General features: G+C 50.5%; 2 protein-coding genes across 2 annotated transcripts; one reads left to right on the top strand and one right to left on the bottom strand.

The window, feature by feature from the left end:
* Positions 1-2111: 2111 nt before the first annotated feature.
* On the top strand, positions 2112-7344 carry TMEM221 (transmembrane protein 221; the record flags this gene model as incomplete). The annotated part of the gene is made up of 3 exons (XM_084250464.1): positions 2112-2431; positions 4102-4187; positions 6875-7344. The coding sequence occupies 3 exons, from the start codon at positions 2112-2114 to the stop codon at positions 7342-7344; spliced, it is 876 nt and encodes a 291-aa protein (XP_084106590.1).
* A 13271-nt stretch (positions 7345-20615) lies between these two features.
* MVB12A (multivesicular body subunit 12A) lies at positions 20616-24027 on the bottom strand (the record flags this gene model as incomplete). The annotated part of the gene is made up of 9 exons (XM_084249023.1): positions 20616-20878; positions 21011-21067; positions 21344-21405; positions 21977-22083; positions 22158-22277; positions 22647-22773; positions 23525-23621; positions 23747-23845; positions 23938-24027. 9 exons carry the CDS (start codon positions 24025-24027, stop codon positions 20816-20818), a joined length of 822 nt encoding a protein of 273 aa, XP_084105149.1. The 3' UTR covers positions 20616-20815.
* Positions 24028-24381: the final 354 nt, after the last annotated feature.

Genomic DNA, 24381 nt, shown 5'->3' with positions numbered 1-24381 from the left:
GAATCAAAACACAGAAGATAGGAGCCTCCCTGGTGGCACAGGGGTTAAAGACACAGCACTATCAAGCTATCACCAGCCACTGCAGTAGGAGTTCGCAATCCACTTGGCCCAGCACACCTCTCCTGTCTCACCTGCTGCTCCCCTCAGCAGTGTGCTTAGTCAATCTGCCTGTTCTGTTCCCCACTCTGTCCTTGGTGAATCCTCTCACCCTCCACACCTCTGACCTGTACTCCCTCTCTTGTATGCATAAATAAATAAATCTTTAAAAAAACACAGAGGGCCTCCCCGGTGGCGCAGCAGTTGAGCGCTGCGTTGCGTAGCTGCCCACAGCCTCTGCAGCGCCGGTTCAATCCCAGGCTGCTCCCCTGCCACTAGAGGAGGGTCCCGGCCACCGGAGGAAGGTCCCACATGGCGTGCAGACCTCTCCTGCTGCCCGCTGCTTCCCCCAGCAGTGTACTTCAGTCTGCCTGCTCTGCTCCCTGCTCTGGCTCTGGTGAATTCTCTCACCCTCCCACGCTTCTGACTGTACCCAGTGCTTATATAAATAAATAAAATAAATCTTAAAAAAAAAAACAGAAAATAATGTGTTGGTGGGGAAATGAAGGAATTAGAACCCTCATGCACTCCTGGTGGAAATGGAAAATGGCACAGCTACTGTGGAAAACAATATGGAAATTCCTCAAGAGTTTAAATACAGAATTATTACATGGCAATCATAAGATCTAGTAGTTCCACTTCTAGAAATAGACTCAAAAGAAATGAAAATCATGTTTAAAATAAATGCTTGTACACATGTATCCATAACAGCACTATTCACAATTGCCAGAGGGGGAAAAGGCTCAAATGTCCATCACCTGTAAATGGATGAACAAAATGTGTCCATCCAAAGAGCAGGACATCACTCAGCCATGAAAAGGGATGAAGCCCTGATACGCCAAGAGGTGGATGAACCTCAAAAACATGATGCTGAGTGAGAGAAGCCAGATACAAAGGCCACAGAGCATGTGACTCCATTTATAAGAAATGTCCGGGGGGGGGGGGGGGCGAGGCTGCTGCTTGGGGAGGAGACCCAGGAGGGCTCCGGAAAAAGCAGCTTCACTGCAAAGCCTTGAAAGGTGAAAGGTGAAAGGCGAGTGGAGGTGAAATCCCCGCATAGTAAGGGGGCAGAGGGAATTACTTAATTCCTTCAGGGCCTCCCTGGTGGCGCAAAGGGCTAAGCTGCAGCTCTGTGAGGCTGTCCGCAGCCACTGCAGCAAGAGTTCCACCCCCTGCCGGCCAGGGAGCGACGCACAGGACGCAGCCGGCCTCTCCTGTCACGCCCGCTGCTCCCCTCAGCAGTGTATTTCAGTCAGTCTGCCTGTTCTGCTCCCCACTCTGTCTCTGGTGAATCCTCTCACAACCCGCATCTCTGGCCTGTACCCCAGTTCTTGTATGCATACATAAACAAATCTTAAAAAAATAAAAATAAAATAAAATATATTCAGATGTCTTTTTTTAAAGTATAATAAAAGTAGCGTTGAGGGCAGCGAGTGGGGGTGGAGACTTTTTTAATTTAAATTTTATTTTTATATTCCCCATACAATTACAACCCCCTTATTTGGACCCCAAGCCCTCCTTTCTCCGCCCCCACCCGCCATAGAGTGTCTCTGGTTCATAGTTGTTTGTCGATTTTGATATTTTCTTTCTCATAGTTATTCTTTTTCCTGGCCCCTTATTTAAGTTTTCTAGATTCCTGCTACGAGTGAGACCGGGTGGGGACATTTTAATGAATTTACGGAGCTGTGAGGCTCCTGGGAACCAGCCGCGGCCGCGCCTCTCCTGGGCAGTCCCCGCCCCGCACTGGCCCTGCCCCTCCCGGGCCTGGACCCAGGAGGGGGCGCCCGTAGTTTCCCCTGAAGGAAAACTTCGACCCAAGTTTTCGCCAGTCCTCATCCCCACCGCCAGCGGTACCCTAAGCTCCCGGTGGCCCCCAACTTTCAGGCATTCCCTGAGGCTCCACCCCTTCGGAACCCCTCGGACTGCGCCTCTCCTAAAATTGTCCTTTCTCCTAAACTCTCTTTTACTCCTGGACTGGCCCCCAGACCCGCGAGGCCTCTCCCCAACTCCCCGACATGGAACAGTCTTACGGTGGCCGGGTGCTGGCCGCGATGGTCCTGCTGGGCATCCCCGCGGCGGTGCTGGCGGCCCTGGGCGCGCAGTTGCTGTTCCAGCTGCAGGCGGGTCGCGCCGAGCTGCGGGGCTCACGCTCCGACGCGTGGGGCCCGGAGCTGGGCGCCGGCCCCGGGCTCCCGGAGGACGCGGCCGGGGCGCTGCTGCCGCTGGCAGCCGCGCTGGCCGCGCTCGCGCTGGTGCTGGGCCTCACCTGTCTGCTGCTAGCCGCGCTCTGCGGCCACCTGGGCGCTGAGCTGGCGAGGGGGCGCGGCCCCAGCAGGTAGGAAAATCGGCCCCTCCGCTGGCCTGTGGCCGGTGCGGGCCCAAGGGAGTTGCTGCCCCTTTCTGGGACTAAGGTTGGGGAAGTGCCTCCCTTTCTTCTCTCCTCCCGTCCTCTCCCCCTTCCCTCCCTCCTGCCTAGATTTGCTGACATTTAACTGCAGGTGCAACTACTGATGTGACATCCCTTTTACAGATGTCCAAACGAGGCTCAGGGAAGACCTGTGGCGACTCCCTCAGTGTTGTAGCGTTGGTCATTTTCAGAACCCTAAATTCTAGTACCTCCAGCGTGGTGTGGTTTACTCCACACGGCCCCAAGCCCCCTGGCGGCGGTACTTTAACACTGTGTCTCAGATGAGGGAGGCTGCTACCTCCAGGCTGCCCACTTTAGAAGGGCGCGGGCTGGATTTGAACTTGACTCTGGTAGACCCAGGGCCTGTACCCTGGTTCCAGCTGGGGTTCCTTGTTCAGGAGCCTAAGTTCAGACAGACATGGGCACCAAGAACGTGGTTGAGGGAAAGTAAATGTGGATTCAGGATACCAGGGGAGGGTGGTCAGGATCCTGTCTAGGATTCCGTGGGTCTGAGTGTTGGGAAATTTCACTGCCAGGCTAGATCCCACCCAAACTGTGCACACTTCATTGGACAGGTCAGGGGGCACCGAAGTGCATGTGTTCTGTCAGTAGACAAATGTGTTGGGAGCCTCCAGGGGACCAAGCTCTGAAAAATTGCAATGGGTACTGTGAATCCAGTAGGGACCAGGCGGATCTAGACCCTCACTCATAGGGTTACAGTCAAGAAACAAGTCAAACAGATCAGTAACACCAACTGAGCTGAGACTTGAAAAAGGGAAGGAAGTACAAGACCTGGAGGACTGTGATCTGGGAGGGGCATATGGAAATGTCCTGGGGCCAGAATGAGTTAGAGGGAGATGGAGGTGGTTGACGTGACTGGAATGGAAGGTGAGGGAGATGGAGGCAGAGAGGTCGGAGGGATTGGACTAAGTGGGGCTTCATGCGCTATGGTGAGAATGTTGTGAGAAGGTTGTGAGCCAGGAGGGATGTGATCTGACTTAGATTTGGAATGACACCCCCCAGTCACCAGGGACCAGGAGGGGAGGCAATAAGGAAGAGGCCATTTTCATTACACTGGTGGGAGGTAAGTGATGATGAAGCTCTTAGCTTCCATTTCCAGTTCTCACAGGGCTAGAGGAGGGAGGGTATAGTAAAGTGTAGTAGTAAAGTGATGAGCATGGCACCAGACTCAAAACTAAGTCCTCCACAATGTCAGCTCTTGGGATTGGTGTATCTACCATCACTGCTAGCAAATTAACTTCAGTTTTGTCTCCCGAATAAGCTTACAGTCTGTAAAATAATGGAAGTTGGGTATCTAATAAGTGCCCGTACATAGCAGCTGTTTCATGAGAGTTGTATGTTAATGGATTTTGGGGACTGGATTTTAAACGGATGGGTGATAAATGACGGATGGCTGGATGGCTGGATGAATGGTTGGCTGCATGGGGGGATAGATGGATGCTGGATTAATGGGTGGATGTCAAATGTGTAGGTAGGTAGGTAGATGGATAGCAGATCACAAAAATCTTCAGTTCCCCAAAGCTGGGCCTTCCCACACCTCTGAGCCATTTTTTTTTTTCCTGGCCCCTTCCCTCCAGGTCTGACTGGTTTCTTTATGACCGTCGTCTCCTCAGACACATGGCCTTTGGCCTCTTCTGCTGTGGGGTCTCTGTCTACTTAGCAGGTGCGTGCAGGGGTATAGATTCTAATACTTCGTTGCTCTGAGGACTTAGGCAAACTCCCTCTTTCAGCCCTCTAGCAGCTTGTTTTAGTGGGAAAAAAAATTCAAGGGATTAATTATCACGGTTTTTTCTTAGTTCCATAATAGAGAAATAGAAGTTTAAAAGATGTATTTATGAGATGTGAGTGTTGGTTTCATGGTGGAATTTGTATATGAAGTGCATAACTTCCATTGTTTGACTTAATAAAATGCTCCACTTGTGGGGTTTTTCATTTGTTTGTTTTTTACATTTGAAAATGACAGGTTTAGAGCCTGTCATTACCCCCTGGTGGTGCAAAGGGTTAAGTCTCAGCACTGTGAGGCTATCAGCAGCCACTGCAGCACTACTTTGATCCCCAGCCAGGGAACTACCCACATGGTGCAGCAGACCTCTCCTGTCTCGTCTGTTGCTCCCCTAAGCAGTGTATTTAGTACATCTGCCTGTTCTGCTCCCCACTCTGTCTCTGGTGAATCCTCTCACTCCCTGTCCCCCCCATACCACTGACCTATACCACAGCTCTTGTATGCATGAATAAATAAAATAAATCTTTAAAAAATGACAGGTTTATTAGGAAAAGGAGAAAGAAAAAGAGAAGAACATACAGAGACACAGGCAGGCAGGAGAGCACCTGTGAGGTTTTGTTTTTTTTTTAAAGAGGATAATGGGTGAAGTGTGTATCTGAAAAGGGTTTTTGGGGATTGTTGGCTTTAGGTGTGGTTAGATCCAGGTGCTCAAATTAGCTTGTCAGAAGTCCCTCCAACTTCCCCCTCACTTGCTGTCCACTGAGAAAGATGCCTTCATCTGAGTGCTTTAGACACAATGCATTCAACCTCGATCTATTGCATAGGCCCATAAAATGTTGAAGACTTGGAGAAAACACAATCCTCATTCTAAAATATAAGAAAACGTACAAGTGGAGAACAAGATTGCTATACCTGCTTCATTAAATATTAAATTGAGAATTCAGGGCCTCCCTGCTGGCACAAGGAATTAAGTCTCAGCACTATGAAGCTATCAGCAGCCACTGCAGCATGAGTTCAATTCCCAGCCAGGGAGCTACCCACATGACGTAGCAGACCTTGCCTGTCTCGCCCGATGCTCCCCTCAGCAGTGTATTTCAGTACATCTGCCTGTTCTGTTCCCCATTCTGTTTCTGGTGAATCCTCTCTCTCTCTCTCTCTCTCTCTCTCTCTCTCTCTCTCTCTCTCACACACACACACACACACACACCCCCCTTCCCACACCTCTGGCCTACACCCCAGTTCTTGTATGCATAAATAAATCAATCTTTAAAAATAATAAAGGGCCTCCCTAGTGATGCAGATGTTAAAGATAGCACTATCAAGCTATCATCAGCCCCTGCAGCATGAGTTCAATCCCCTGACAGCCAGGGAGCAACCCACATGGTGCAGCAGACCTCTCCTGCCTCACCCGCTGTGCCCCCCAGCAGTGTATTTCAGTGGATCTACCTGTTCTGCTCCCCAGTCTCTCTGGTGGATCCTCTCACCCCTCCTACCCCATACCTCTGGCTTACACTACAGTTCTTGTATGCATAAATAAATAAATCTCTTTAAAATATAATAAAAAATTAATTGAGAATTCATTCACTTCTTATTTAGATTGGTTTTGAGGTTAGATGACCTCACTCAGTAAGAATTCCTCTGCCAGCCAGCCAGCCATTCGCTGCTAACCAGAGGCAAAAGAATAGATATAATCCTTTCAACAATGTTTAGAGCAAAAAATGTCCTGGGTCTCCCTTAATATGTAAGACTTAATGTATTATGGCATCTTCAAAAGCAAGAGTGCAGAGCTGAGAAAGCATAAAACAACCCACAAAGTACCAAGAGTTTCCCCATCAACTCAGGGCTCCTCCCCTACCAATGCCCAAGCCACTGCAGTAAGCAAACCAACCCCCCATCCCCAGAGCTCAAGCTCTGGGTTAACTGTAAAAATCCCAGGGTTAACTGTAAATGGACTGAACTTGTGTCATGTGATGTCCCTGCACCAAATCACTACACCCTGCACCAAATCACTACACCCAGCAGCGCTCTAACTGGCCAAGTCCAGGACCACGCGGGTCATTGATGGGGGTGGGGGGTGTCATTGATTTAGGACCTTCTTCCAGAGTAGGGAGAGGGCCAGAACCTCCCTTCCCAAGCTGGGCTAATTTTGCCCCCACAGGGCACATCTCCAATATCTAGAGATATGTTTGGTCACATGGGGAGGGGCCATTGCTGCCGGTATCTGGTAGGTAAAGCTCCTACAACACCCAGCATAGACCCCGCCATGGACAATGGCAATGAAGAGCCAGTGCAGGTCCTTGAGGTCAGATCACCGACTGATTTGTTCACAGCAACAAACTGAGGTCAAGGAGGGCCTGTGATATCCTGAAAGTCAACCACAGGGACTCAGGAGGCCTGAGGTCTGAGTTGTTTTAACTTGTGGTAAAATACACGTAAAACCAAATTTACCATTTATAGTAAAATGGACATGGTGATGTGTGTGGGGTGTGAACAGATTAGAGGAGTTAATCTTTGTATCTATCGAGTTGTATGGTTTTCTGTGATTGTCCCCAGTTTGGGGGAGCTCTCTAGGGCTTAGGAAGCAAATGTTTGTTGACTGAATAAATGACAGCCATTTCCTTCCCCAGCCTTGTCCATCTATGCCTTGCTGCTCTTTGAGATTGAGACAGGAGCAGCAGCTGCCGCTATCCTTGGCTCAGGTGCCCTGGTTCTGGTGGCCGCACTGACCCACACTCTGCTCCGGGCCACCAGGGCTACTCGCCGTGGCATCCATGAGCTGACTCTGCCACACTGTGAAGATGACCCTGTCAGCCCCGCTGAAGTCTCCAAGGCCACCCCCACGGCTCAGTCCCAACAGGGTATCCATCGCCAGATCCCCTACTTCTCCTCTCCAGAACCCAGGGATTCTCCCAGACCTTCGTTTGCTACAGTGGCACCTGCAGTCCTGGGGGGAGGTCTGGAAAGCAGCCTGCCTACACCCCACATGCACCGGACACTGCCCGCCAGTGGGGGGCACTGGGAAGGGGTTACCCACGAGATGCGAAGTGTGCTGGGCCACAGGTCAGGGAGCTCAGGGAAGGACTCCACATTGGTGTGAGTGCAGAGATCAGTAAGCTGGAGTCAGAAAGCAGGAAAGAGGATCTTAGAGAAGTCCGGACTCAGCCACAGCAGCAATATAAGTTGATTTCTCAGTTCACAGAATCCCTGACTTTTGTCTTTAATGTTGTCTATGGCACAAGGTGGCTGCCAGGCTCCCCGCCTTTACCTCCTCACTTAGAAGGAAAGGCAGAGGCCAAAGCTGGCTCAGTATCTTTTTTTCCCCCAAAGATTTATTTACTTATGCATATAAGAACTGGGGCGTAAGCCAGGAGTGTGTGTGTGTGTGTGTGTGTGTGTGTGTGTGTGTGGGAGTGAGAGGATTCACCAGAGAGAGTGGGGAGCAGAACAGGCAGATGTACTGAAAGACACTGCTGAGGGGAGCAGCAGGCGAGACAGGAGAGGTCTGCTGCGCCATGTGAGCATCCCTCTGGCGGGCTGAGGAGCGACCTCATGCTGCAGTGGCTGGCAATAGCTTGATAGCGCTGTCTTTAACCCCTGTGCCACCAGGGAGGCCCTGGCTCAGCATCTTTTGGAAATCTTCCTGGGATGCTTTGTCGCCATTCTGTTTATGCTTCACTGGCTAGAACAGAGTCACATGGCCACACCTCAGTGCAGAGGCAGGAAGCGGGGCAATTCGGAATGAAGTTCTGTTTCAACCAGAAGAGGAAGAGAGGGCTTAGCAGTAGTCCTCTAAATGTCTCTGTCCGCTTCACAGATGAGGAAACCAGTGCCCCGAGAGGGCCAGTGACTCACCAAGGGGCCCACGGTCAGTGCTGAGCATCAGAGTCGATTTGCATCTGGGTCCTGGAACCTCCATGCCACTGACAGTCTCTGCGACTCCTTCTGGGCTGCAAGCTCAGTGTTCCAGGGCCCGTGGTCCACCTGGAGGACTGAACCCAGATTCCTGGCTGTAGACCCATGGCTTGAGGGCTTTGCCAGTCTGTGCCTGTTTCCTCATCTATAAAATGGGGTTGGACCCTGTTCCTCCTCCTCCAGCTCCCAGGAATCTCGTGCAAGGCATGCTGGGGGTCTGTGCACAGTAGATTCTCAGCCAGGGTGCTTGGTATGAAAAGGTGGGCTGATGGCAAGTTCCGGTACTCATGGAACTGATGAGGCCTGGAAAGGATAACTGGGAGCCCCAGGGAGCCCTAGGGACCCTGGTCCCATTCCCATCCAGTATGACTCGCAAATAAACTCAAGCATTTGCTAATCTCTGTGTCACTTCAAATGTCCTCTGTGGCCAAGCCCAGTCCCAGGGTGTGGGGTTAGGAGGGCAGGATGGGGAGGCAGGGCAGGGTCTGCGTCTTGTGGGTACCTGTGTGAGACCCTAGTTCCACAAATGGACATACATATAAGTTTCACAGGTGGTGGAGATGGCCTAGTCCCCACTCCAGAAGACAAATGTCCCCAGAAGTCTCCCAGCCTCTCCCTTTCTGGGCCACAAAGGGACTCCAGGGGCTAGGTTACAGAGGAGGCTCAGCACACAGTGGTTTGAAGCACCCCAGGACTCCTACCAATGGGCAGAAAAGGGACAGCTCCCAGCAGCGGGCTGGTCCCTAACTAAGCCTGTTCCTGGATAGGGACCGTCCTGATCAAATACATACAGACCCAGTTGCCCCGCATCCTCAGCCATCTCTATCCTGGGTTCCATGAAGCTGCACAGACCCCCTCCTATCCTGTGGAGTGGGGTGAAGAGGTAAATCACATGATCACCCCATTTGGTGTTTGACACATAGGCTTTGGGGAGCATGATACATGCCAACAAAATGTATAAAATAAGAATAAATGGATTACCTTTATGGTGATCCTGGTATCCATTCCAGGTCCCTTTTATCGAATTCCTGCCACATGCCAAGCACTTTCCTGGCCTTAGTTAATTCTCAAGACAGTTCCGCTCATAAATGGGGAAACTGAGTCCTGAGAAGCTAGCCCCCCACCCCACCCCACCATGAGAGAGCTCATTGCAGTGGTATGGCTGGAATCTGGGACCATCACATTGGGCTCCAGGACAGAACAGTTACCTGGAAAAACTGAGGATTCTAGTTCGAATGGGGCAGACCTGGGCACCCTGAGGGTGGGGGAGAGGGCAGAGCAACTGACTGCCAGCTTGGAGTTTCTCATCCCTGGGCTTGCCAGGGAAACTAAAGGCTGGACCATGAGGCCTCATCCCCAGGGCCAGGACTGGGGTGGGGAAACAAAATGTAAGGAGGTCCAAAGAATCTTTTTTTTTAAAAAAAATATATATATTAAAGATTTATTTATTTATACAAGCACTGGGTACATTCAGAAGTGCAGGAAAATGAGAGAATTCACCAGAGCCAGAGCGAGGAACAGAACAGGCAGACTGACAAAGTACACTGCTGAGGGGAGCAGCAGGCGGCAGGAGAGGTCTGCACACCATGTGGGATCCTAGCTGGTGGCCGGGGATTGAACCGGCGCTGCAGAGGCTGCGGGCAGCTTCACAGCCCAGCGCTCAACTGCTGTGCCACCAGGGGAGGCTCCAAGAATCTTTTTTTTTTTTTTTAAGATTTATTTATTTATGCATACAAGAACTGGAGTTCAGGCCAGAGGTGTGCGGGGGGGGGGCAGTGGGGGGGGGCGCGGGGCGCGGTTAAAGGATTCACCAGAGACAGAGTCGGGAGCAGAACAGGCAGACTGACTGAAATTCACTGCTGAGGGGAGCAGAGGGCAAAACAGGAGAGGTCTGCTGCGCCATGTGGGTATCTCCCTGGCTGGGGATTGAACTCGTGCTTCATAGATTGTGTCTTAACCCCTTATGGCACCAGGGGGGTCCTAAAGAATCTTTAAAAAATGTGTTCACAGGGCCTCCCCTGGTGGCGCAGTGGTTGAGCTGGGGGGAAGTGATTGCTCAAGGGGACAAAGTCTCCTTTTGGGGTGATGGGATATTCTAAAATGAGATAGAAGTGGGGGTTGTGCAACGTCAACACATCAGCTACCACTTTAAATGTTCACTTTAAAATGGCAAAATCTGTTATGTGAATTTCACCTCAGTTGAAAAAAAGAAAGAAAACATTTAAGGAGGCACTTACTCTCAGGGTGCCGGAGATTCAGGCAGCCCCCTGTCGCCACCAATTGTGATGTAAGGACATTCTTAGATATGCCCTGAGAGCGTGATAACTACCTTTACTCCAGTCTGATCCCAGTTCATCCTCCTGGGACCCAGAACAGGAGCCCTAGAAATTCTCCAAGGTTCTAACTTGAAGAACCTGAGGCTAGAGGTGGGGAGCACTGCCCACAGCCTGACCGAAACCTGCCCCCAGCAGCAGCACCGCCTGGAAGGCGCGCCAAGAGTCTCCATATCTCGCCAGAATCAGGGGTCAAGGGACAAGCTGGGCCCCAAGACCAGCCAGAGCCAAGAGCTCAGTTTTCTTCCTGTCCCAGCACCAGAGGAGGACTTGGCATTCTGGAAACAACCTGGGCAGACCTGTTTTGGAAAGAATCTTGAGGCCTGCACCTCAGTTTCCTTCTTTCTCAAATGGGGTAACCTCTGCTACCCCGCAAAACACAGCTAGGAGGAACAGATCAGAAAGCAAACAGTGTCTCTATTAACTCCTCCGGCCTCTTGAATGCAAACAGCTATCATACCCTGGTGTGTTCTGGGATGTAGACAACATCTATCAAAGATGTTGCCTTGGGGGCCTCCCTGGTGGCGCAAGAGGTTAAGTCTCAGCACTATCAAGCTATCAGCAGCCATCCCCAGCCAGGGAGGTGACCTACATGGTGCAGCAGACCTCTCCTGTTTCGCCCGCTGCTCCCCTCAGCAGTGTATTTCAGTCAATCTGCCTGTTCTGCTCCCCACTCTGTCTCTGGTGGATCCTCTCACCCTCCACACCTCTGGCCTTTACCCCAGTTCTTGTATGCATAAATAAATAAAACAAATATTTTTTTAAAAAAGATGTTGCCTTGGCTTAAGATCATGGGAACCAGACCAGAAATAATTACAAGGATATAGTTTATGTGGAGGTGACCCCAGGAAAATTCCGAGTCCTGCAGAGGGTGCCAATAAGCAGGCAATTCTATGGGTAACCAAAGAACTGAGGATGAGGTGGGGACCTCAGGGAGACTGAAGAGGGTACACAGGGCAGAGTGTTCCCACCCAGGGGTAAGAGGGCTATGGTGTTTAGCCACTGGTTCTCATCAGGCATTAACTCAGAGCTGCTCCTGGAGGGATTAACTCCTCTCCAGTCTGGCCTTCACTGTGTACCAGCTGGTCATGCTCCTGTGACCACAGGCAGGATCACAGGTATTTGCTTTGAGTGACTTCATGAATAGATGAATGTGGGGGGGGCTGGTGGTAGAGGCAGAAGGTACAGACAGCAGCTTCTTCAGTTACATTGCATTTTTGCAATAACAGGCACAAATGGGATGTTGAGGGCACTTCACCACACTACTTGTAGTTAAAAGCTATTGATTTTTGGACGCTGGCCATATGTCATAGGCCTAACCTACCCAAGCATCATCATTGTTGTCCCTTCATTTAACAACTGGTCTCTATCCTTTACTTCTGCACATAAAATATAAAAGTGGCAGAATAGACTTAGGATGCTCTGTATTTGTGACATTTAGATCTGAATGCCAAATGATACCTTGGAGATTATCTAGTACGAGGGATCTGTTTTCCCCCAGCAAACCCTTTATTGACACCTTTAAAATATATTTTGGGTGAAACAAGAATTTTGAAAAGCCCTCCTCAATCTTCAGGATGATTCCCAGGACAGTAAAAATTGAACCTTAGCTTCAGAAGACTATCTGAGATGCAAAAGGAGGGCAGTAGGATACATGGAGCAAGAATCATAGAAATTCACCTGAAAACAGCACATTTTCTCTCCCTGACTTCTAGATCTTTTTGTCTGTATCTGTTAGCTATTGCAGCATAACAAACTGCCCCAAAAGTTAACAGCTCAAAGCAATGTACATTTATTATCTGACAGTTTCTGTGGGTTGGGGACCTTCCTTTCAGTCTTCCATCAACTGGATTAGGGTCCAAGCTCACTTTCTAGTTGTTGGCAGGATTCAGTTCCTGGGGGCCTGATTGCTCACCGACTGTTGGCCTTGGCCAGTTCTGTGACTTGTGAGTGTCTATAAGGAAGTTTGCTACACTGAGCCAACAAGGCTCAACAACGTAATTCACTCTTCTAACCTTAAAGGTGAGCACCCATCGCCTGCTCTGTGTCCTATTGGTTAGAGGTGTCCCTAGGTGGAGCCCACACTCAAGACAAGGGGCTTCTAAGGGCTTGAAAGCCAAAACTCTACCATCTTTGGGGACCATCTCAGTAGCTACCTTATGTCTCATAAATTCTCCATGTTCTCTGTCCAAAGACAAATAAAAAGCAGGCAGCTAAGCGTAGGGTAAATGGTTTTCAGGCTTTTCTGCCCTCCCACCACTAGGATTGCCCTGCAGAAGCGGCACCTACAGTTGTTACATTGTTGTAAGCTGTGTTGTTTACTTCTGTGGGCCATGGCTCAGTATTGAGATAGTGGCCAAGAGAAGCAGAGGCAGGAGAGAAGGGGAGAGACAAGTCCAGAGTGGGGCCTCCCCCTTCCCCCACCCCAGCCCAGCCTCTGCACCCCTGCCTGCCATGTACCTGGTTGCTGCACTACATGTAAAAGCTCAATAAAAGCCTGAGAAAGCCATCGAGGGCTCCGCGACTTTCCTTTACCCCTCTGGTCTGCTTGAATCATAGATATCCTGCTCTGTGCCCATCCTGCCCCTACACTATGCATGATGAGAAAAGTGTTTCCCATACCACACAAATCAGCTGTTTCCAATTCAATTCAGATTTTAAACTAGCAAAAGTACAGTGTCAACCCAGACAAACACAAGTTTAAAATAAAACAAATTGTGCTTATTTGGAGTCAGCTCAAATTGTGTTCCACTGGGATCTTTGTTTAAGGGAGTCTTAAATGAAATACACAGGAGAAAGAATGATAGAATTGGAAAAACTAGGATTGCTTATAGACTGCATTTCTTTTTTTTTTTTTTTAATATTTTTTATTTATTTGTTTATATTTATACAAGCACTGAGTACAGTCAGAAGTGCGGGAGGGTGAGAGAATTCACCAGAGCCAGAGCGGGGAGCAGAGCAGGCAGAAGGACCAAAGTACACTGCTGAGGGGAGCAGCGGGCCGCAAGAGAGGTCTGCACGCCATGTGGGACCCTCCTGCGGTGGCTGAGGAGCAGCCGGGTATCGAACCTGTGCTGCAGAGGCTGCGGGCAGCTTCGCAACCCAGCGCTCAACCGCTGCGCCACCAGGGAGGCCCTAGACTGCATTTCTTACATTTCATTGATTTTGGTTAAAATGACTTAGCTGGAGAGAAGAAAAAGAAAAAATTATCTTTGCACAGCCTTTGGGGAAGGCTGGGAAACAGTATTTTTTTTTAAGTTAAAAGTCCAGGGCCTCCCCAGTGGTGCAGCGGTTGAGCACTGGGTTGCGAAGCTGCCCACAGCCTCTGCAGCGCCGGTTCAATCCCCGGCTGCTTCCCGGCCACCGGAGGAGGGTCCCACATGCCCCGCAGACCTCTCCTGCCGCCCGCTGCTCCCCTCAGCAGTGTACTTCGGTCTTTGTGCCTGCTCTGCTCCCTGCTCTGGCTCTGGGGAATTCTCTCACCCTCCCGCACTTCTGACTGTACCCAGTGCTTGTATAAATAAATAAAAAAATAAAAATAAATCTTAAAAAAAAATAAAAGTCCAGGGGCCTCCCTGGTGCCGCAGTGGTTGAGCACTGGGCTGCAAAGCTGCCCGGAGCCTCTGCAGCGCCAGTTAGTTCCCCGGCCGCCGGCCAGGGTCCCACATGGTGCAGACCTCTCCTGACGGGCCCACTGCTCCCCATCAGCAGTATTTCGTCGGTCTGCCTGTTCTGTTCCCCGCTCTGGCTCTAGTGAATTCTCTCACCCTCCAGTGCTTCTGACTGTACCCAGTGCTTGTATAAAAAAAAAAAAAAGTCCAGTAACATCGAATTGCAGGAATAAGATGGAGTGTATCTCAGACAACTGTTTTCACAATAGTTAAGAAATTCAAACTCTGGGGTTAAGCACAGCCCTGTGAAGCTATCTCCAGCCACTACAGCACGAGTTCAATCCTCAGCCGGTCAGGGAGCCACCCACATGGCACAGCAGATGTCTCCTGTCTCACCTGCTGCTCCCCTCAGCAGTGTATTTCAGTCATTCTGCCTGTTCTGCTCCCTACTCTTTCTAGTGAATCCTCTCACTCCCCCCCCCACCTCTGGCCTGTACCCCAGTTCTTATATGCATAAATAATCTTTAAAAAAAAATTCATCTCTGGTGAGACAAATACACAAATTTAGCAAAATTGATGATATTGAGTGTAGGTGAAGATATGAAGCTGCTGGAACTCTTGTTTGCTGTGCATAGGAGGGTAAATTGGTATAGCTGCTTTATGAACCTGATTGATATCTCTATTTAAATTAGACATAGACCTCTCCTACCACCTCAAATTTCTACTGGGAGTTTTTTTTTTTTATGCATACAAGAACTGGGGTGTAAGCCAGAGGTGCGGGGCAGTGAGAGGATTCACCACAGAGAGTGGGGAGCAGAACAGGCGGATCTACTGAAATACACTAATGAGGGGAGTAGCGGGCGAGACAGGAGAGGTCTGCTGTGCCATATGGCTCCCTGGCCGGCCGGGGATCGAACCTGTGCTGCAGTGACTGGTGATAGCTTGACAGCGCTGTCTTTAACCCCTGTGCCACCAGGGAGGCTCCTCTACTGGGAGTCTTAGCTAACAGGAACAATGTATATTCATCAAATGACATAAAAGAATGCTCAGGACAGGCCTACCCTGGTGGCGCAGGCAGTTGAGCACAGCGCTGTGAAGCTGTCCGCAGTCCCTGCAGCACCGGTTCAATCCCGGCGGGCGGGGCGAAGGTCCCACATGGCATGGCAGACCTCTCCTGTCGTGCCCGCTGCTCCCCTAGGCAGTGTATTTCGTCAGTCTGCCTGTTCTGTTCCCCACTCTGTCTCTGGTGAATCCTCTCACCCTCCTGGACATCTGGCCTGTACCCTGGTTCTTGTATAAATAAATAAATAAATCTTTAAAAAAAGAAAAACTCAGGCCAGTTTCTCTCAGTGGCCAAGACCTGGGAACAAACAAGGGCTGAATGAATGTACAGACTGTGGCACATCCATCCAATGGAATACAATGCAGCAACGTAAAAGAGGAAATTATACCTATTGCTTAATAATGTTCCAGTCAATGATGGATTGTATAGACAAAGGTGGTCCCAGTAGGCTGTACATCTAGGCTAAGTGTGTAGTGGGCTGTACCATCTAGGTTTGTGTAATTACATTTAATGATGTTCTCATGCTGCACCTCCCCCTGCAGTGACCTTTAGGGCTAATGGCTTTCGCCACGGTTCCTAGGTCCGGCTGGGCAAGGAACCAGCGCGCAGGGGGAGAACAGCAAAACCCCCTGAAGACATAGATAAGACGGAAGCCTGTTGAAAGATAACGACCACCAGGAGCCACTACAGGAATGCTGTCGTACGGAAACTTATCTCGCCTTCTCAAGGCCCACAAACTTTATTCTACTACAACTGTCTTTCTAAAATCTTTTCTTTCTAAAATCTTTTCTCTTTCTCTGTCTAAAAAGGTCATTGGTTGCTGATTTAAAAAAAAAACAAACGAAATCTAATAACTAGGCTAATTCAAGTGAAACGTTACTAAACTCTGTGTATTAATAGAACTGTTAGCTTAATAATTTCTCTGTCGTATACTTAGCCTTGTTAGTATTAATCTTAATGATAAAAATATTACATTGTGAAAAGTAAAATTCACCCGTGTTAATTAATAGTAATTTAGTGGTAGTGAGTAGTTAAAACAAAAAGTAATCATATAAAACAAAAAGAAAAATTAATAGCCTAACTACTTAGGAATGTGCCTGGGTCCAGATGTAAATCACTGCCCTGTCAATGATAAGCTAAACCTATAAGAAAGCTGATTTCTTCACTGATGTTCGCCATTCCTATGCTTTTAGAAAACATATATATATACTGGTCACCAACTCAAATTAAATTACACTCAGATTTACACTCTCTCTTGAAGTGTGTCTTTAACCGACTCATTTCTTTAACCGAATCCCTGACCACCCTGCGCAATCTCTCAACCCTGAGAGGGCCTCATCGTTCACTGCTGTGCTGGTCTGCGGCATTCTCACAATAATGGAATCATCTAACAATGTTTCTTAGACCATACACATTGTTGAATGACACCTAACTATACTAATACAGGCCACACTCAAAATAAAAGGCACAGTGCCTCCCCAGTGGCGCAGCGGTTGAACGCTGGGCTGCAAAGCTGCCTGCAGCCTCTGCAGCGCCAGTTCAATCCCCAGCCTCCAGCGAGGGTCCCACATGGCATGCAGACCTCTCTTGCCGTGCCTGCTGCTCCCCTCAGCAGTGTATTTCCTCAGTCTGTCTGTTCTGCTCCCTGCTCTGGCTCTGGTGAATTCTCTCACCCTCCTGTGCTTCTGAATGTAGCCAGCGCTTGTATAAATAAATAAATCTTTTAAAATAAAAAATAAATAAAAGAAACAGACATTATATTGAACAGAATTAGCCAGACTCAGAAGTGTTTCACTGGGGTAATGCATTTATACCAAGAACCGGCAGAATGAATGATGGGGTAAAAACCAGTGTCTTGGCGGGAGGAGGGAGACTTGATTAAGAAGGGGTCCAAAGGGATGTTCAAGATTGATAAAGGTAGGCTCCCTGATCTGGGGGTGGAGATAGCAGGAGGGACCACAGCTGGTTTCTGCAGAATAGAGGAAGTGTGGTGCTAGCCACTAGCAGTGGCATTCCCCATACAAAAATACTTTTGAAAGTAGAACAGCCAGTAGTCAGTAGAACACCCTAGAGACTCATCCTCCACATGCACTCTCCCTCAAAATTACCTTATAAAGTGAGCACAATGAGATTCCAGTTGTAAACCTAGGGAAACCGAGGTAGAGAGAGACTAAGGCACTGCTCAAGGTGCTGCTGAGCAATGGAACCAGAAATGCCCCCTCTCAGTACCCAGGCCCTTGCAATGCCATCTTCTCTGTGGCCAGGAGTGAGCACAAGGCAGGATGAGGTTCCAGGTTACAAAGGCTCCCTTCTTTGTAACCCAAGCTGATACAAACTGATAAAGCTTAGCCCCAAGCAGTTAGGATTGATGTGGGCCTGGCCCCTTAGGGAGGCCATCCCCATGCCCAGCTTGGCTCAGGGGGGTTAGATTTTGCAGGGTCAGTGGTCTAGCAATGATGGCTGGTCCAATTAAACCTGATGACAATATGGGTCACATGGGGGTCCGTGGTCACATGCAGATATCCTGGAAAGTGATCCAGAATTGGTTTCAAGGTGGCTGACAAGGCCACCAGAGAACAAACACTCTTTGCTTCCTGGCTGGATTGGATTTCCCGGCCGGCGCCAGAGCAGACTGGGCAGAGCCTGGCAGGTGCTGCTGTGGCCAGAGTGGGGGATTCATCCTAGCACCAGAGGCCTAGTTTTTCCAAGGCAGATGAAGTGGGGGCAGGAGGAGGCAGGTTGCATGGTCTTCCCCCAACTACTCACCACACACCCACCCTCTAGGACAACAGTCTTCCACCCTCAGGTTTCCAGGGCAGAACCATGCCTGTGTGCCTCAGACCTCCAGTGCAAGGCGATCCCTCCCTTTGGGGCCCCGAGGGCAGTATTGTTGGGCATCAGTGCCTAGTTGGCTGGCACACCCCTTCAAACGCCCCTTGGGACCTGTTCTGGACAATGAGCTGTAAGCAGAGCTGACGAGCCACTTCTGGGCCAGGGCGAGTCCCGTCCCCACCATCACAGGGAGACGGCCCCACTAGTATGGTGGAGTTAGCACCCACTACCGACCAACATTACAGGCAGGAACAAGCTATAGTCTGAGCCCCAGCAGTGCGGGGAAGCCCTCCATGTGGCAGACCTGCCCCAGCCTGACGTCCTGGGGACTGGGGGAGAGACAAGCACCCGCATGGAAGGAAGAGTGGGAGCCTTGGAGGTTAGTTTGGCAAACCAACTGACCCTTGTTATTCACAGATGGTGGGTTTACAAATTCTCCGACAGGCTAAAATTTATTTGTAACCCCTAAGCAAACACTTGTGGTACTCTTGAAGGGCTGGCAGAGGAGGAGGAAAACTGAGCCCCCAATGTGCACGCTGTCAGCATGGCTCTGCTTTCCTGTTCCAGCTCTCTGACAAACAAACGTCATTGAGTGTAACATTTTTCACATTTCGGTGCTTTTCCTTGGTAATTTTGCTGTTTAAAAAGGTCCCCAAGCAGGCCTCTCTGGTGGTCCAAGGGTTAAGACAAAGCCCTATGAAGCTATCCACAGCCACTGCAGCATGAGTTCAATCCCAATCCCTGGTCAGGGAGCTACCCACATGGTGCAGCAGACCTCTCCTGGCTCACCCGCTGTTCCCCTCAGCAGTATATTTCAGTGGGTCTGCCTGTTCTGCTCCCCACTTTGTCTCTAGTGAATCCTCTCACACAGAACTGGCCTGTACCCCAGTTCTTGTATGCATAAATAATTAAAATAAATACATAAAAAATAAAATAAAAAGATCCCCAAGGGTCTCCCTGGTGACACAAGGGTTAAAGTCTCAGTGCTATCAAGCTATGGCCAGCCACTGTGGGCTGAGTTTGACCCCAAATCAGGGAACTGACCCACATGGAGCAGCAGACCTCTCCTATCTTGCCCACTGCTCCCGTCAGCAGCATGTTTCAGTAGATCCACCTGTTCTGCTCCCCACTCTGTTTCTGGTGAATCCTCTCACACATACACACCCCCATACCTCTGGCCTATACCACAGTTCTTGTATACATAAGTAAATAAAAATAAATCATTTTTTAAAAGACTTATTTATTTATGCATACAAGAACTGGGGTATAAGCCAGAGGTACAGGGTGGTGAGAGTATTCACCAGAGAGAGTGGGGAGCAGAACAGGCAGATCCACTGAAATACACTGCTGAGGGGAGCAGCAAGTGAGACAGGTCTGCTGCGCCATGTGGGTTGCTCCCTGGCCCACAGGGGATCGAACTCCTGCTGCAGTGACTGGCGATAGCTTGATAGTGCTGCCTTTAACCCCTGCTCCACCAGGGAGGCCTTAAAAATAAACTTAAAAAAAAAAAAAAAAATTCCCCAAACATGGTGCAGAAGCGCCCTCTGGTGTCCCCAAGCAAGAGAGGCTGGAATGTGCCACAGGGAGAATACCTGTTATGTAAACTTTGTTCAGCATGAATTGAAAGCAGCACTGGCAGTGAGTCCAAAATGAACAAATATATATATATATATATATATATATATATATTTAACCAGGTGTCTTTAAATAGAAACACACACGGAAGAAGCATATGTACTTATCATTTGATAAGAATATGGTCGGGCCCTCCCTGGTGGTACAAGGGGTTAATAAGCACAGCACTATGAAATTGTCCACAGCCTTTGCAGCACGAGTTTGATCCCCGGCCAGCCAGGGAGCCACCCACACGGCGCAGCAGACCTCTCCTGTCTCACCCGCTGCTTCCCTCAGCAGTGTATTTTAGTCTGTCTGCCTGTTCTGTTCCCCACTCTGTCTCTGGTGAATCCTCTCACCCCCTGCACCTCTGGCCTGTACCCCAATTCTTGTATGCATAAATAAATAAATCTTAAAAAATAAATGTGATCAGGTTTGCATGAACCTATACTGACTCGTTCCCAAGAATCCAGTATTTACTAATTCAAGGAGACTTTAACCGAGAGGGGTGAGCGTTCCTCCAAGTAATCATGGCACATGGAGGAAAGGGGAAGTGAGACCAGCTTGACAACTAAACTGGATTCAAACCCCAGCTGTGACTTTCGCGGCCACCTGCTTCTGTTTTTCCTGTTTCCCCATATGAAAAAAACAACTAAACTAGGGTTTCCCACTGAGCTGTGGGATGCTGTGTACTGGGGACATGGATCCCAAAAAGGGAAGACTAATAAACTATTATGTGCAATGATAGAGGGTTGGGTGAGTCTGCTCTGTGATCCCTGTTTGCTGAGCCTGTTCCCCCTCTGTAGAAAGGGAGTTGCAGCAGCCTGCCTCCACTGCTGCTTGGTGCTCAGTGCTCAGGGTTCAAGATGAAGGCACCAGTGGCCAGGATCAGGACACCAGACAGCAGGACAAGGTAGTGTTTATTACCAGGAGGACGCCTGCGACCTCCAGGCACTGGAGTTTTGACAAGAATAATTTGAAGGCACTGGTTCCTGGCCAGCGACCACCCGAGCCATGCAGGGCCTGAGGTTCCTACTGCAGAGCAGCTTGGCAACAACCCCTCCTCCAGGGTGATAGTGATGGGTGGCCTAAGGTCCAAAGTGCCCAGTGCTGTCAAAGCTCTCAAAATGGGATGGAGTAGGGTAGCTGCCAGGCCTGCAGGTGTGGGGCAGGCACTCTTCCCTGGGACACAAGAGTGAGGGGCTACGAGACGCTGGGGGGCAGGCGTGCAGCCGCAGTCTTCTCCACCACGAAGCCATAATTGTACTGGGAGGGAGAGAGCAGAGTCAAAGAAGGATTGTGGGAAGCGAGAAATGGTGGGGATTGGAGGGTACTTCAGGACAAGCAATTTCCAGTTAGAGATTGGGGTATGGCTGGGAGAGTCAGCTCTGTACCTACCTCTTCCTCTATGTCCGCCAGTGACTTGATGGTCAGATCCGCAAAGGCAGAGAAGGTCTGATGGGCAGGGCAGGTCAGTCTTGTGCTGGAACCCCAACCTGAAACCCTCACTCCCCTAACTTTGAGAGCCCCCCTCAATATTGCCTGAACGCTTCCCCCCACCTGCTACAGCCTCTAGCCACCAGCATCCAGCTATGCCTCCTGATGCCCCCGTGGAGCCCCTCCAGACCTCACCCCTCAGCCTCCAGCCTCTCTCAACCCAGGAACATGGCCTCCATATGGAAATACATATGGCACTCTGGGAGCCCTGGCACAAGCAGGGCATAGACTCACCAGGGGGTTACAGTTCTTGCCCTCGAATCGGGGATGCAGTATGAAGGGAACCCCATCCATGGCTAAGGAGAGCACAGAAGAGAGGGAGCTGAGGAGAGGATTGGGCCCTGCTTGTTGACGCCTCTGGCCCCAGCTCTCACCAGTCTTTACACAATGGTGGCAGGGCCAGGCCTGGCTCCAACCTGCCCCCACCCACCCCGCCATCTTCCTAGACTCATGTTAAGGTTACTTCCAATAATACTACATCTTACCTATCAGACATCATAGTTGTGCCTACCCAAGCTTAAACTTGCTCAGAATACTGACATTAACTTCAACTTGGGCAAAATCATCTAACACAAGGCCTATTTTATACGAAAGTGTGAAACAGCTCCTGTAATCGATTGACTATATGGTACAATGCGGAGTGTGGATTGTTTCCCTTCATGATCTCAGGGCTGACTAGGAGCTGTGCTCACTATCGCTGCCCAGCATCACAAGAGAGGACTGTAACACACAACTCTAGACTGGGAAAAGATCAAAATTTAAAATTCTAAGTTGAAAAATCTTAAGTTCAACCACTGTAAGTGCAGGGACCATCTGCATAGTCTGGTCACTCCCCACCCCTGTGCCTCAGTTTCCTAATTTGTTTACCTGAGATGCCATAAAGGTTGGAGGCATCATAGATAGAGTCGCTCCTCCGCAGGGTGGAAGCCCGAGAGCCCAGCCTTGACAGCGTCCGCTCTGGGAAGCCATCCTTGCTGGGGAAGGTGGAACACGCCAATCAGGTCTGTTGCCCCCTGGGCTGCTCCCATCCCCAAACCCAAAGACTCACCTAGGCTCGTTGGGTGGGTCCAGGGACAGGCCCCGCATATCCCTGCTAAGAGCTCGGGGCTTGGGCACCGGCTTAGGGGCCTTGGCCTTCTGGCACCAAATGGAAAAGCCTCCCATGTCCCTAAAGGGGGAGGGAAGAAGAGTCCTGGTCCAACATGCCCCCAGGGCTGAGAGTAGCTGCCAGGGCGGGAGAGGAGGAACCTGGGCCTCTAGATGACTGCTGCCCTTTGGAGAATTCTCCTTTCAGCACCTCATCTTAAGCAACATACTAATACTGTTTGGTACAATCACTGTGCTATGGACTTGAGACATCATTTACGCCTCACAACAACCCTATGTGATTAGTACAATTTTAATATGTGGAAACAGGCAGAGAAATAGCAGAAGGGATGGAAAGATTCAGATGAGTCCCTGAGAGCCAAAAGGGTAGATAGAGGAGTTGGGAAGGCAAGGAAGAAAGTCAGAGGCTGGGCAGGGAGGTCAGTCCTACCCTACTCGATGGTATCCAGGCACTGTCTTGGTTTTCCCACTAAGCCGGACGTCAAACACGGCCACATCTGCGGCCCCCAGGGGCACCAGCTTCATACACATGCGTTTCTTCTTGGACACAGAGGCCTCTGGGAGTGGAGGGTGGGGAGTAAGAGGAAGGATAAACCAGGGGAGGATCCCAAAGGTGGCTCTCTGAGATGGTGCTCACCAGGGCGCTTTTTAAGGCAGCCACCTGGAAGGCCTTATGGCAGTGGTTAAATCATTGATGGTATAGCCACAGGAGGGTACTCAATGCAACTTTTAGGAGCTATTGGGACAGGCTCATCTTTGGTGACACAGAGCATTCATGGAGTGGCCATGAGAGTCAAATATAAAAAACACCGTGGCAGGCAAGGGCGCCAGATGATTAGAAAGCAGAGCAGTCAGGGCTGGGAGGTGGGACCAGCACCAGGGTTTAGGGAGCCAGAGAGAAATGATGGGGAGAATGGCGTATTAGCTAACCGGAAGATTCAGGAAAGGGTGCTCCAGGCAGAGATATCGGTGTGTGCAAAAGCTTGGAAATGAAAGAGAGAACTGCGCGTGGTTCAGCTTGGCTACGATGCAAGGAGAGACATAGCAGCAACAATAATAAAACAGGTCGCGTTGACTGGATTCTTACTCTAGGACAGAGACTGTGCCAATGGCACATTTTTATGAAGGGCAGGTCACGCCGGCTCAGAGTCCTCGGCCAGCCCTGTCATCACTCAGTGCAACAAGGGGGCGGAGAGGCTCAGAAATCGCGAAACTGTTGTCCCTCCACTACCTCCCCCCACCCATCCTCTCCGCAGGGGAGCGAACGCGCCCCTCCACCCCACCCCACGCCACCACCACCCGCCTCACTGGAGTCCTGGGGATCGCAGACCGGGGAGTAGCCCGGAGGGAGGGGGCTCTTGTCCAACAGAACCTGGATATCGGTCACCACGTTCTCCTGTGGATTCTGGAGGAGGACACGCAAGAGTCACTCAGCAGCAGAAACATAGCGCCGGGCACAGGCGAATGGGCGGGGGGGGTCGGGGGGAGAATAAGGGAACTTCGGAGACCCCCCAAGGGGGCACCCCTTACCTCTAGGCTGCTCAAGCGATTGAGGCACAGAAAGTAGCCAGATTTCTGCGCGAAACTCTTGCCGAAGCTGGCGGGAGTCCCCTCCACGGTGCAGGAGATCTAGGGAGCGGACGCGGGTCAGCACCAGGATCCAGACCCGGCCACTGCCGCCTCTGCCCCGATTCAACCCCGTTCCCCTAAACGTTTCTCACCGCACTGAACCCCCTGGGCGGGGCCGCCGAGGCCGACGACCACACCAGACTAGCCAACGGGGCTGCATCGGACCCGGGCCCGGGATCCATCTTCCAAGCCAATCGCCCAGGGCGGTGGGCAGCCTCGGACCTCAGAGTCGACGAGCTACTGCCGAGTTCCAGCAGGAGCCTGAACTACAACTCCCAGTTGGCTCTGCGAAGGCGGGGACCCCGGAAAAACCGTTTGCGCGTGCCCGGAAAGTCGCCGGCCAATCTTGTGGGGACGAGGAGCTACGCTCTTTCTGAGTCACCAAGGTGCGCCCATGAGCGACGTTTGCGGAAAATTGACTTGCAACCCTCTCACACACAAGAGCTTCCGCCGGAAATGTCCCAGGGCAGCGCGAGGGTACTTGGGGGCTACAAATGAAAACTACGTTCCCCAGAATTCCTTGTGTTGCCAGTTGC

Source organism: Talpa europaea, assembly GCF_964194135.1.
Source record: "Talpa europaea genome assembly, chromosome: 12".
Taxonomy (NCBI): domain Eukaryota; kingdom Metazoa; phylum Chordata; class Mammalia; order Eulipotyphla; family Talpidae; genus Talpa; species Talpa europaea.
This window is presented reverse-complemented; position numbering and strand designations above follow the sequence as displayed.